This window comes from Periplaneta americana, chromosome 17, assembly GCF_040183065.1.
Source record: "Periplaneta americana isolate PAMFEO1 chromosome 17, P.americana_PAMFEO1_priV1, whole genome shotgun sequence".
Lineage (NCBI taxonomy): Eukaryota > Metazoa > Arthropoda > Insecta > Blattodea > Blattidae > Periplaneta > Periplaneta americana.
In genome coordinates this window covers 72,986,938-73,001,496 of record NC_091133.1, presented here as the reverse complement: position 1 = coordinate 73,001,496, position 14,559 = coordinate 72,986,938, and the positions used below count along the sequence as shown (strand labels likewise).

Sequence of the window (14,559 nt, the reverse complement as noted above, 5' to 3'; positions counted from 1 at the left end):
AAACTATGTTATTAAAATGTCAAAAGTTCATAAAAATGTTGGGGTTATAAATTATTTATTTATATACTGTAAGTCTCTGTATATGTCTGTATAAGACGAAGTATATGATTATGTTTCGTGACGAGAATATTGTACAAAATGGAAATATACAAATTGGAAATTTATCTTTTGAAGAGGTCGGGAAGTTAAAATATCTGGGAGCAACAGTAACAAACATGAATGATACCCGGGAGGAAATTAAACACAGAATAAATATGGGAAATGCCTGTTATTATTCGGTTGAGAAACTTTTATCATCCAGTCTGCTGTCGAAAAATCTGAAAGTTAGAATTTATAAAACAGTTACATTACTGGTTGTTCTGTATGGTTGTGAAACTTGGACTCTCACTTTGAGAAAGGAACATAGGTTAAGGGTATTTGAGAATAAGGTGCTTAGGAAAATATTTGGGGCTAAAAGGGATGAAGTTACAGGAGAATGGAGAAAGTTACACAACACAGAACTGCACGCATTGTATTCTTCACCTGATATAATTAGGAACATAAAATCCAGACGTTTGAGATGGGCAGGGCATGTAGCACGTATGGGCAAATCCATAAATGCATATAGAGTGTTAGTTGGGAGGCCGGAGGGAAAAATACCTTTAGGGAGGCCGAGACGTAGATGGGAAGATAATATTAAAATGGATTTGAGGGAGGTGGGATATGATGATAGAGAATGGATTAATCTTGCTCAGGATAGGGACCAATGGCGGGCTTATGTGAGGGCGGCAATGAACCTCCGGGTTCCTTAAAAGCCAGTAAGTAACTAAGTATAAGTCTCTGTAGTGAATAGAGGTACTCATTTTTAGATATAGAAAAGTAAGATCAATGTTTGTTTATTATAGGGTGGATTGTAAGTGAAGGAAAAAGACATGCATTTGGCATGGAGTATGTAGGAATAGTTGTTTATATTCAATGTATCTCTGAATTACACACAACAAATATTTTGGAAGACGTATTTGTTCTCAGTCTTTGTCATCTTTATGTCATTGTTGTCGTTTTATCTCGTTTACTGTATCAAAATAGTCGCTTCTTATCGTATTATCTCATATGTTAAACTTGTCAGATTTTTCTGGAAGATACGTATATTTTTTTATCTTCCTGGTGATGTTTGCAGAGTAACATATAATTCTTATAAATTAATGCTAGGTTTAGCCATAGCAAACCTTTCAGCTTGTAATGAATAGTTGAAGACAAATTATATATGCGCAAAAGAAATCAGTAATTATGAAAACTGGTTGCATAGGAGGTTTACCAAACAAGGCCACATATCAAGAAAATTTTTAAGGAAACTGTGATGAATGATAATCTAAATATAGTCATGTACGCTTCAATCTAGTGTCTAACGGCTTTTGTTTTGATCCAGAGGCAACTTTTCTGCAGGCTTGGGTACGGGTGTACGCCATATTAGCCATTTTGTATATTCTGAAAAATATTGTAACGAAATAATTTCGCTTCATATTGGAAAAAGTCTACCCTTCTTTACGAGTATATCGTCGATCTCCAATTTATTTCAGTCAGTTGGCTTAAATCTGCCTATACGTCCTCCATTCCATTGTTATATTCTCATAAAAGTCTTAATAATCTCTTCGCAGCTTCTTTAATCAGCTGCTGTCGTGTTCAGGGAACAGTTATAATAATTTCATTCTTGTTGCTAAGTAAGGTGGATGATGGCTTCTCACCTAAGACCAGAGTTCGAACCCGGCATGTTTTATGTCCTGGTCTCCACAATCTGAAACTTGTTTCTAAACGAACCGGTATCCATAAGACGACGTTCTGCTCCTTGAAAGGTTTTCAGATTAGGGAGAAGAAGATTAGGAAGTCTTTCCTCATACAAATATCTTGCCGTGTTTCACGCAGCACGTTCAAACATACTAAGACGTGTGGCCGCTATTTGTCAATTTGAATGCGCTAACATAGCACAAAGTTCAACAGCAAACTGCAAGAGTACGTACTGTCCGTATTATGAAGAATAACTGAGAATTCTATTATACCACGACATGATTGTGGTAGTCATCAAGGCTCTAAGCTTGCATTACTCATTGTCTCTCGATTTTATAGAGCACTGTGTGGTTATTGAAAGGATTACCGGAACACAAACGAAATGTGTAAGGATTTATTTACTGTATGTACTTAATATATCCATAAAGTAGATCTCAGATATCATGACTTGCCCTATACAGGGTTATTCACGAGAAGTTACCGCCACTTACGGAGCATATTTCCGAAGACATTTTGAACAACAGAGTCATATAAACATGGATTCTATTCTCAATATTTTCAGAGTTACAGTAATTTGAAATTATTTGTGAAATGCTTTTTTTTCTTTAGTTTTAAGCGTAAAAGAATGGAATGAAAATATTTAGTACTATATAGCTTTGGATGTGAGCTAGTAGAAGAAAAAATATATTTTGATGAAGTGTTTATTTCAGGGAATTAAATATCCTATCCGCACCGTGTCTTTTCTTTATACAAGAATTCACATTACATTAAAATCATTATCACAGGTGTAATACTAGAGCTACATGTGATATTCATTTAAAATGTCATAGGCTTACCAGGAGTCATAACAGTATTTCACGTAAAGAAATATTTTGTATGTACGATAAACTACCTTTCTATCTAAAAAAAATGTGGATCCAAAATTATTTAAGAATAAAGTTATATTTGTTCTCTTGAATAGTATGCCATATTCAGTACGGAACTATATGGAACTGGGAATTTTACGAACTATAAATAGTGTACGAGGTAAATTCAGAAGGAAAAATCCCTGTGAATAAAAATCAAGTTTTTAATATTAGCCTACATTTAATGGTAAAATAATAGACCTATGTAAATGTTTTTATTGTATTCAGGAATAGGTAGTATTATTGACAGATGGTAATATGTAATAGTCTTTAGACTTAATTTCTACTTTTTAGTTTTCTATATTTGACTTGTCTAATATCATTTTGCATGATCTATAGGACGAAATAAATACTATTTCTCATTTAACCTCTGCTTTGTAGGCTATTCTGGATCCTAGTGGTCAGCCGTAGATTTCGGCCAGATGTCTCAAATTGTGGAATTTGTTGTAGAAACCGTAGTAATATATTTGCGTATTCAAAGCCTACATTCTGTTGCATCCTGCCTGTATGCCATTGATTCGAGTTATACGGAATTAAATAAATTTATTTTCCGCGTACATTTAAAGACCAAAATTCTTGTTGAGAATTCGATGTCCTCTTTCTTTCACATCAAAGAGACTTGCCAAAATTGTTAAGGAACCTTAAGCGTTCTTGTAACTAGGACAAAAAACAAACATATTGGGTACGCAAAAAAAAAAAGTGTTTTATTGGACAAGTTTAGCATACGATAAAACACTTGTAATCCCTTGGCGACCCAGTTAAAAACATGTTGTGTGTTAAGGAACCTTTATACTGTTATGAAACAAGGTTAAGGAATTGATTTTAACAATATTTAATTAACTACAGTCTTAATTCATTAAATGATGTTGCATCTCTGTACCAGTGACAGCGCTGGACTGAAGCGATACGTCGATTCTGATTAGAGATGTGAGGAATGTGTATGAGAGGTCGTCATCAAGGCCGAATTACCGCTAATCCGACCAGGTTTGAGCCTTCGGCGGTACAGGTGATGGGGTAGGGATACTTCTGTGTCGAATAAAACAATGGCACTTTATGACTTGACTGTTTTCCTAAGGCGAAATGCCCTGTAAAGAATGTGAGCATTATTATTATTATTATTATTATTATTATTATTATTATTATTATTATTATTATTATTATTATTATTATTATTATTATTATTATTTTCTACTTTTACTCTTGATCATTTTTCCGCTGGAGTGCGCACAATCCAGGTTGTATAAGCCGTCCAGAGGTATTGCATAGTATATTCCTCTGTTAAATAAGTTAGTCAAGCATTAGACAAGACAAGTATAATTAAGTAGAACGAAGTGGAGAAACAAACAGTACAATAAAAATGTTCTGAACAATGGCAAAGTAGTAACGAAGTATTACAAGATAGCTGATGTAAGACTAGATACAAATAGTAATATAAATTAAATCGACTGGTCACTAATAAATATACACAGAATAAAAATAATCCAAAACAAAATGTAAATACAAGGTTATGCCAGACAAGCCAAGCGCTATTAAGTTCCCTTCGAGGATTAAAACTTTCACTGAAATAACTGGTATAAGAACAATGTAATAAAATAGGAAATGAACAGGATCGCTATCTGAAGAATAAAGACGGATTCTTCCGATGGGATTGAATGGAAGAATAATACTGATGAGATTAGGAAAGAGATGACCGAAGTTCACAGCCGATGACGAGGGAGGAAGAGTCAGAATGGAGTAGAAGAGAGAATAATTGCAAAACAATTATTATTGACTGTCAATCACTTCAATATGACATTAACTCAGTTGCAAAATGGTCGAAAGGCAATGGTATGAAAATTAACGTCTCCAAAACTAATGTAATAACTTTTCCTAGAAAAACTTCTTCACTGAAATTTAATTATTATCTAAATAATGTTCTAATTAACAGAACGGATTGCGTAAAAGATATTGGAATATTCATTGACATTAAATTGTATTTTCATAGTCATGTTGATTATATTTACAATCACGCAATCAGAATGTTGGGAATAATATGGTCAATAACTTATTCTTGTTTCACGTCTGATTCTGTTTTAATGCATAGGTACGATCGAAACTCGAATATGCATCTGTAGCTTAGAACTCGATTGCAACTATAAATTCGGCTAAATTAGAAAATATACAAAGAAAATTTATATCTTCATGTTCATTCAGATTTCTGCCCATTAACTCCGGGTATAGTTATGAAAGAAAATGTGAATATTTTAATTGTCAAAACCTATATGCTAGGCGCCATGAGTTCGATTATCTGTTCTTTTGTAAGGTCCTCAAAGGTGATATATCCTGTGACTCCTTCTTAAACAATATTACCTTACGTATACCGTCGAAAAATATGAGAGCCCACAAACTTTTCTATAATAGAAATTCAAAATTTTTTTCACCAGTCTCCAGATGCATTAAGAATGTCAATATGCATGGCTGCGAATTCGATCCTTTCAATGTATAGACTTAGTTTGCTCTTGGCAATGATTTATCACTTACGTATTCTTTCATTATTCAAATGAAGCATTATAAATTGGGTCACTGAAGAGAGTAACGTGTATTATATTTATTTTCAAACAAATGTTGATTGTGTTATATTTAAAAAGTAACTGTAGGGAAATATTCCATGAAATAATTTTGTGTAAATAATATATTTTTCAGTTCGATAATAAGCAGCCATTTGTAATACCTAAATGATGTAATCCATTGTGATTTATTGAGCTACCTCTCCATCCCTACTCCTCAAACTTAATTCAAAGTAATTCGGCTACCTATTGCTTTGGACATACTTGCATTAGAATATCTAATGATATTGCCCTCTGTCGGAAGACGAGAGAGGTAGGTTGCGGTCAGACTGCGGAATAAGCGGAAAATTCCGCGCAAAATTATTATTATTATTATTATTATTATTATTATTATTATTATTATTATGCCTATTATTGTTTTTCTAGCCGATTAATAAAATTATTTCATTATTCGTTATTTAAGGCGCGGTGTGAAAAGCGCGAAACGAATACATTAACTTAGTAGGTAATCTGTATAGGGATTCATACAAGCATCCCATTGTGTGGAGAAGCATCGGAGTTTTCTTTAAGGTTACATGGCTGAAAATCGGGGCTGTAAGCTGCGTGACCCAGAACCATCTAGTGTTAAGAATTGAATCACCGTTCAGTGGTCACTTTTGGATGGATCTAGAATAAAATTATACTGGCTATGTTAACAGGCGCCTGATACTTATACAGTTTTTGTTCTCAGTTACTCTACGTGAGGAGAATTTCGAATCATATACCACGTGATTATACTTAGACACCAGGCCATATGAAAAGGCAAAAGCATTTAATTTTATCATAGTACTACTCCTACTCCTACTGCTACTGCTACTGCTGCTGCTGCTGCTGCTGCTGCGATATACCAGTCGGGTGAATAGAGCTCTTGATGTTCTATGGTTTACGTCACTTTATTCTTTCGCTGGACAAAATATACAGACGTGGACAAATTATTAGACTAAAACGTTTTTCTTGGAAACATAACATAATTCGTCATGTCAACTATCAGTATAATTCACAGAGTCTCTATTGTTGTAAATATCATTGTTTACATCTTCTGGTATATTTTTCCAGTTGTTACGTATATTTATTTCTGGCTATGTTGGTGTTTTAATTATATACTGCAGAAGATATTCTCTCATGGCCTGCAAGAAGACCGGACATGAACGAAATTGAAAATCTGTGATCTATACTGAAGAAGAAAGTGAACGAAAAGAGGCTTACAACAAAACATGGCCTCATTTAAGCATTGTCTGATATCTGGCGAAATGATACTGATATTCAAAGAAAGTGTCAAACTTTGGTTTCCAGCATCCCTGACAAAATCAACGTGTTAATAAAGAATAAGGGCATGTTCAAAAATCATTAGTAACCTCAAGACACAATTATCTGTTCATCATATCTGTGCAAAATACATTTTTGTTCATTATTTCTACCGATAAATACAGCTTCGTTCCACATATAATTAATTTAGTCTAATAATTTGTCCACGTATGTAGTTATCTACGCAGTTTCCATGGCATTGACGAGAGCGAAATAACATTTTGGCGAGATGAGTACTAGTGTTATCTCACGTTCGGTTTAATGTTCGGGAAAACATCGAAAAGAAAAACAGATAATCAGTCTGAGCGAGATTCAACCCATATCCGGACGGGGAAGAGTTTCTACCCGAAACTAGACATAGGCATGTAGTAAGTCAGCACCACGTTGAGCCTACATGTGAGGCAACACAGGACATCATACTGACAGCAAACGTCCTTACCTTTGGCGGGATTCGAATCACGACCGTGGCTTTTATGCAACATTAAAGATGTAGGCCTACTTAACAACTGTGCAGCCTACACCGCGGCAGACATTTACTTGTAGCCTGCTTTTCTCATTCCACCATAGCTCCACTATTTCTAGCTTGTCTCGGAATAAGCTCGTGATTGACATTGCACGTTCTCGTAAGGTGATGGAATTAAATTTATAGTACCAGAGTTCAGCGTCCTGTAAGGCCTTATGTCTAAACAGTCTCCTCAATTGTATGTTGGTAATCTATATGAAGGTAAAAGGCCAGCGCTAATGCGAATTCATGGAACAATCATGCCGTACACTTCCGCATTACCATTCTGTTGTCTCATCTAAGCAGAGATGAACATTAATTCTCTTGCCACGAACCACAGTAGGCAAATCGTCGGCATTTGAGTGGCTTCTCCAGCTCAAAGGGATTTTATGCGTGTGTTGCATTAACTTTTATTTCTTTATGCCGTATTTTACGACCGGAAATGAACTTGAATTTTGTGAACGATGATAACCACGAAAGTAAAATCGTATCTGCAATTAGGAATTTCGCTGCCCGCCTGCCTTCTTTCTTTTGCTTCACAGATGACTCGTGTAACAAGATTTGTGGGCCTTTTGCGTCGCAGGCCGAAAGTCTCTTTGATCTTAACAGTATCCCTGTTTCATGTTTTTGATTTTGTCGTTTTTCATGGAACCAAATAAGACCCGTGGCAGTGAAATTAAGCCGTTAAATCTGCTACTAATCTCCCTTTGATAATTTTATGCGTATCAGTGGTTTGCTCTTTCCCTATATCAGGAAATTTCACTCCATATTAGCGACACATGTGTGGGTTCTCTCCATGATATAGCATCAACATGATGTCGGGTATCACCTGACATGACATCGCAATGACAATGCACAAACGTCAATGTTTGTGGCAGGATCCGTACCCAAACTGTATTCCCCACGCAATGTTGAAACTTCCCATAACCGATATTATTATTATTATTGTTATTATTATTATTATTATTATTATTATTATTATTATTATTATTATTATTATTATTATTATCAGTATTATTTTCGTATTTTGTGTTTTCGATTTGTTTTCAGTTCTTACATTGCTTATTGCCATAGAAATGAATGAACACAGTAGAGGTGTTTTACCTCAGTACAGAGGACACTGAATTTTAAAATTCCAAATATAGGCCTAAATAGGTTCAGATGTCTGTACTCCCTCTCCTATATGTTACTAGTGCCCCAAATATGAACTTAGGTCAATGATCTTCAGGTTATTTAGTGACCACACGAACACCGCCGCATCTGTTGCTACAGTGCTAACGCTCTGGCCTTCCATCCAGGCGGCCCAGATTCGATCACCGGCCAGGTCGTGATGGAATTTATGGTTTACACAGCAGACGTTGCAGAGGGTTTTTGTCGGAGTACTCCCGTTTTCTCTTATTCCACAAATACTCTCCATCTTCCCTCATTTCATTATCATCCACAATAGTAAAAATAGGCTGGGGTGAAGTCTTGGCGTGGGGTAGTACTGGTTTTCGATGCTGTTAAAGGAAGTATTTGGGCTCCTGACTACTGGGCCTCGTCATTCTACTCGTGTGCGGACGGGGGTGGGAGGCACGGTGGCCCACTTGTCAGTGTCGAATTCACGAATGCCACCCGAACCACCTGTCGGACTTGGATGATCATCGCATATAAGGGCGCACAATAGGCCAAACCGTGTCTAAGTGTACGGACTCGTCCCGGTCGTAGCCCATGTGAAAGCCAAGCCAAGATCATACAGACACACACGCACATATTGTGCATTTGGAAATCAAAATTAACCAATATTTTCATTTAAAACGTATCTTTGTATAAAAAGCATCAACATAACATATTATTCGAAGATAATTTGCTTTAATAAGTGATTAATTCAGCGATCGAAGGGAACTAAAATCGCCTATAATACAAGAGTTACATTTCAACCATAACTCACACATTGCTGCTAGGTTAATTATCATGATAGTTAATTGTGTACATTATATAACTGTGACGCATATGATAAAGCTAATATTGAGTGTTAATGCCGCCCGCGTCATCCAGAGATGACAAACGGTCTTTGTGTTTCGAGGCCGTGCCCTGCTTTTGGTTCGAATCCTGGTTTACTTATTTTCGAGGTTTTCCGTAATTGCAAGGCAAATGTCAAATAAGCTCATGAAAAATCCTCAGAATCATTTCGCTATCACTAATTTCGCCGACTGTAGATAGCTAAGCAGTTGATTCAGCATCTTTTAATAGACGATTTAAAAATTGAGTGATTTTATTGAGGCTGTGTTTCTCTGGAGAGGAATGGCGAACCACAGCGTTATATAAATTTGAGATAATTTTTACTCCAACTCACATCTAGGCGCATTTCCAATTCATACCTACAGACTACAGTAAGGTTCACATTGAGTAAGTTTCGAGCAGGCAACCTCTCCTGGCCCTAGACCATCCGGTGAAAGGGGAATAGTGTAGAATAGAGATAGGATGTAATGATGATGCCTAATGTTGGAAAAGAGAAGAACTCGGAAAGAAAAAGTCCAGGTCTGACTGGGACTCGAACCCGGTCCACCTGCATGACAGGCCGAAGGTCTAGACAATTCGCAATGACGATGTTAATAATAAACCATGTCTGATTAGGTAATATACGATATTACATTATTTATAAGTATTTGATGTGATGTGTGATAAAATATTATTATACTGTGTTTAGTTGACTATGATACGACATGATGTTAATACCTATGTGTGCTATGCATAGACATTTTGCTAGTCCGCGCTACGAGCGTGCTAAAGTAGCCCCGGCTATCGACTGATTACTTGTACAGAATTCATATCATATCATGTCGCTAACACTGGTTAATGAATACGAAAAACGTTAGTTCGCTGATCATTCACCGGAAGCCCGCTCTAAGAATGTCTATGAATATAGCCCTATGTTTTTATAATTGACCTATATGTCGATATGTGATGTAGTTATCATAGGCCAATTACGTAGTGCATAACATGAAACAGTAGTTGTCTCGCATGATGTGATAATATATGATGTTGTGAGTTGTATGATATTTGTTGTTTAGTCAACTGTCCGAATACACATCTGAACCTCATAAGTAATACCAATAAAGCATCACTCATAAGGCAACTAAGCCAGGAGATAATGAGGTTGTTAGGCCAGTTCCTTTACCCTTTCATTGCATACATCGCTGAATAGTTACATATTACACTAATCAAGTTGTATTATAGACGTTTCATTTGCACGTCTATGTCATAATATTATGATATGCGATTTTAAGTGTTTTTTTCTGTGGTTATGTACTCGTACGTCCTCCAATTAATGCAGAGAAAAAATGTCATATATAATTATTTCAAGTTGGCAGCACTTTCTAGTAAGTAACTAATTTGCGACTGCTTATTTCAAAGTGCACGAAAACAAATACTGATTACGAATTCAGGACCCCGAAACGTCGTCACGCATTGGAGATTTTGGACAGTAATATCAGCAAACAAATCGCTAGTCAAATGAAAATGTTTACTTACAATTCGCAAATAACAATTTGAAAGTTTGCAACCCTCGCCATAGCTAAGTAGAAATGCATGTTTTATCATGACTGTTTGATACGTGTCTGGGAAGATTATCGTTTTTACGGATATGATAGATTCGGTTCTTGTTCGTGAGAGTCATGCTGCTTCCCCTCGTGGCTTGCAGTTCGCGTGTGATCATGCAGTTCTGTAGTGATGGGAGGATACTCCAGCATTGCCTATGGCGCTCTCCTCGAGGAATAAACTGGAATTGCTTACAGCGAAGCCTCATCTTTGTTTTTTCAACATGTCTACATAATTTGTTAATATGATAGGATACACTTCCATGCACTGATTTGTCGTTTTAACTACATGCTCAGTTTCTTAAACATAAAACAAACCGGCAACCTTTAAAATAAATTGATCTTAAATATGACTTGCTTCCTTGTGCAAATTTATGACTGAAGCTCTGCAACAGGTATTTGCAGGTTCATTCATCACTCCTGCCCCCTTGCTTGACGAACTCAGCAAGGTGCCTCTGGCTTTGATTAAACGAATGGGACATCTGATTGAGGCCAGGTTTGACAACTAAGTCGTCAAGGCGTTACTGCCGTGGCCTCGATTCTACATTGTATAGTCTCTTGGTCGAATCCGGATGAGATTTAAATCACTTGAAATAGGCTTTGGTGCCAATGGACCCAGACAAATCTCGGTTTGTTTATTCTGGATTGCAAACGAGTTACAGCGTGTGACTGTGGAGTTGTAAATTCAAGATTCGGATGATCTAGATCTCCTTTCTCTGACTACCTGTAACATAGAATATTTGGTCGGTTTACAAGCTAAACATATTATCAAAAATATTATTTCTGGGAAAAAGGCGTTTGAAAGTAAATTCTGGACAAGCCTGAATCCTCAAAATATTTTTAGTAAGTTGTTTTTATGTATATTTTATTTTCCAATTCTAAGTTTATACACTTGCATTATGTATATCATATATGCCTTTATCTCAGAAGTAATATTTTTTACTTAAAGTGTTTTGCTTGTAAACCGACGATTTAATTTAAGGATACGCTCTACTGAGTTTTGGTCAATTCTGGTCATTTTCTTCATTTTTAATAGTGCGCCAAAAATCACGGTTTCTTGAGGAATACTGTAGTGGATATTTCATGGCGTTATATTTATTCTAAGTTAGCAAATCATTTTATCTCATATGAGTGGTTACTATATTCAGAATGCATATTATAAACTTCAAAGTGATTGTACCGCATATCAGAATTTTTACATTTTAACTTATTAGAAATATCGCCCGAATAGCTGCACCTACTGTAGAATAATGAAACTTTGCACACATATTCACAACAGGTCTGTGTATGAAATGACATGTGATTGTTATTAAAAAGCTGTGATTTTTTATGTCCGACAGTGAAATTTTAAAAGCCCCGCATAAAATAAATTATTCAAAGTATTTTTTTTTCACTAATGAGGTAGGCTATATTGAACGAAAAAAAAACAATGCAACATTTCACTGTAGGGAGTCGTAGCTTCATTTTGAACTTCTAGTAAATTTATTTTCTTTATGTGGGACCCACATAGCCTAAATGTTTTAAATATTTTTTTCTGGACATCTTTTTCTGTATAAGAGTTTCAGAAAAATTGTACACATGTATTTATTAATATATAATTATGTAAAAATCTCAAGAAGGTATAGTGAAAATTGTAGAAATTACAAAACTCAGTATAGCGTCGCCTTATATTTTATGGGTTAATTATAATATTAAATGAAGCTGTTTTCTTGGATTTAAATCTTTACTAGGACATGGGACATGAATGTTTAACTGTATTCAATGTAGTGTCGATGAGTGGTACAGCTTCTGAGGTTTTCACTTGAGTATGAAGACACACTTGAAAACTGAACAAGTTTCACCACAACCCGAAAATATAAATCTCTCCCTCAAGAAGTGAGCTTATTAAAGTCTGTGTGATGAATCTTGTCTCACTGTGAAAAGAGAAAGAAAGGAGATATGTCTTACTTCGTCTGTATTGTTATGGCGATGGAGGGAGTGGAGCGATGCCATCCATCCTTCCAGTGGCGGAAGGGACTAGTTGATACATTCTGTAGTACAAAATAAAATAACAAAATATCTCTCTTCGTACTGTGTAGTTCCGTCACTGAGCTTGTCTTTCAATAAACTGAGTTCCGATAACCTGTACAATAACAAGGTTTTGAAAGGAATCCTGAAAATTGTCAACCTTCCTATAATCTCCACCCTCATTTGAAGGAACTTAGTTTTATTGCTACTGAGACAAGATAAGCCAAAGCAGGTGTAGTCCTTCGTGTCCTTGCTCTTATGAGGATTTTGAATGATCACTAGACGGTCACAGTTTATTTGTGAGGGTAATAAATAAATCTCTAATTCTCTGCCTAGAAACAAACCTGGAAGCACCAAATTCATAACAGTACGTTACAAGGAATATAAAGTTATAGAATCTACAGAGAAATTTTGCAGTCTAGACCGGTGGTAACCGCAGTAAGCAGCGGACGTATTATGTTCTTCATGCGGATGTAGAGGGTTGCTAGAGGCGGTGTGATGTATAAACAATAGCGGCGGACCTGAAGAGGTAGTCTTTCAGGTTCGGAAATGAATGGGGGTCTGGTTGCCGCTCCCATGATATAATAAGCTATTACGAAATACAAAATCTCCCCCTTGTTAATATTGTGGTAGTGTTCTAACCTCTGTATTCCACAAGAACAGCTTCTAAGACTTCTTCAGCTTGTTTACAACCCTTTCAAATGGTGCAGGCCTAAATACTGAACACGGCTTTTACTACAGTCCGGACACAGTGAAAAACGCATATCGTATGTAAAATTCTGGTACATATGCGTACGTAATATTTTATGAAACCTCGCCTTGCTTGACGATTTATATATATGTAGATGTATTTATTTACATTGCAAGTGGGCAAACACCCGGTGGCAGTAGTACACAATAAAAACAATACACAACAAAATTACAATACACAATAATTACAGTTAATGATAATAATTAATAAGTGAACCTAATTTTACATTACAACTTACATATGTATAGGCCCTACATAAGTTTTACATTGGTACTGATAATAATCTTTCACTTTACTCTCATCTCACTCACTGTACTGGTACTATGACACATCTCACTGACACTTTAGAACAAATTTCACTAACACTATATAACACATTTCACTAACACTACAGAACACACTATAAATTATCACTGATCGAAACTATTCACTGCACTGTAAAACCATAACTTCACTGACTCACCACGCTTCACTGATACAACAGTTCAAATAAGACAAACAATTACACCCTTATTCATACTTATAAACAGAACTACATTAAAACTAAACATTTCTAGTCTAAAACCCTCTTCAAAGTCTAAGACCCTCTTATGAATTTCATTATGCACATAATTGTGTGAAAAATTAATGCACCTTTAACAATTTTTAAGCGTCTACTGAGATGAGTCATTTTTTACGAATACATATATTTTTATGAAGATATCATTTTCTTCTCTGGCATTGACTAATGAAACAATAAGTGTGTAGATGCGTGTTTTGCGATTCAAAATACTGTTATGATCATCCAATTGCAAGATTTGGACCATTTTGCAGTTTTCCAACTCATTATTCCGATAATTAATAAACCAGTATTATACATTCACGAATAGCGAAATACCGCATTATCCAGACCAACAGTTTGAATAATGTTTAAATTCTCATTGTGCTATTGATTGTGTATTTTAAATTATGTCATTACGTTATTGATTGTGTGTGTTTCTCTTTCAGGCTACCCGGAAAGTGGCAAAATGCGGGTACCTCTTCGTAGCTCCGGGATGGGATTTTTCCAATCCACTCAACCGCACCAAGGTGAGTACATTATTATTACATCGCATGCGCTGAAATGTTGACCTCTTATTCGAAGTTCCTCTTCCATGGTTACATTGTACTGTTTTTACGAGCATCC

The 14,559-nt window shown here is 35.8% G+C and overlaps 1 protein-coding gene across 8 annotated transcripts in view; it reads left to right on the top strand.

The window, feature by feature from the left end:
- Positions 1-14,559, top strand: part of osp (myosin phosphatase Rho interacting protein outspread) — a 720,049-nt gene that overhangs the window by 262,669 nt on the left and 442,821 nt on the right. For all 8 annotated transcript variants that reach the window (XM_069816125.1, XM_069816128.1, XM_069816126.1 and 5 more), the window contains exon 2: positions 14,382-14,462. In XM_069816125.1, the coding sequence (XP_069672226.1) occupies positions 14,382-14,462 (81 nt within the window). The remainder of the gene's footprint in view (positions 1-14,381; positions 14,463-14,559) is intronic.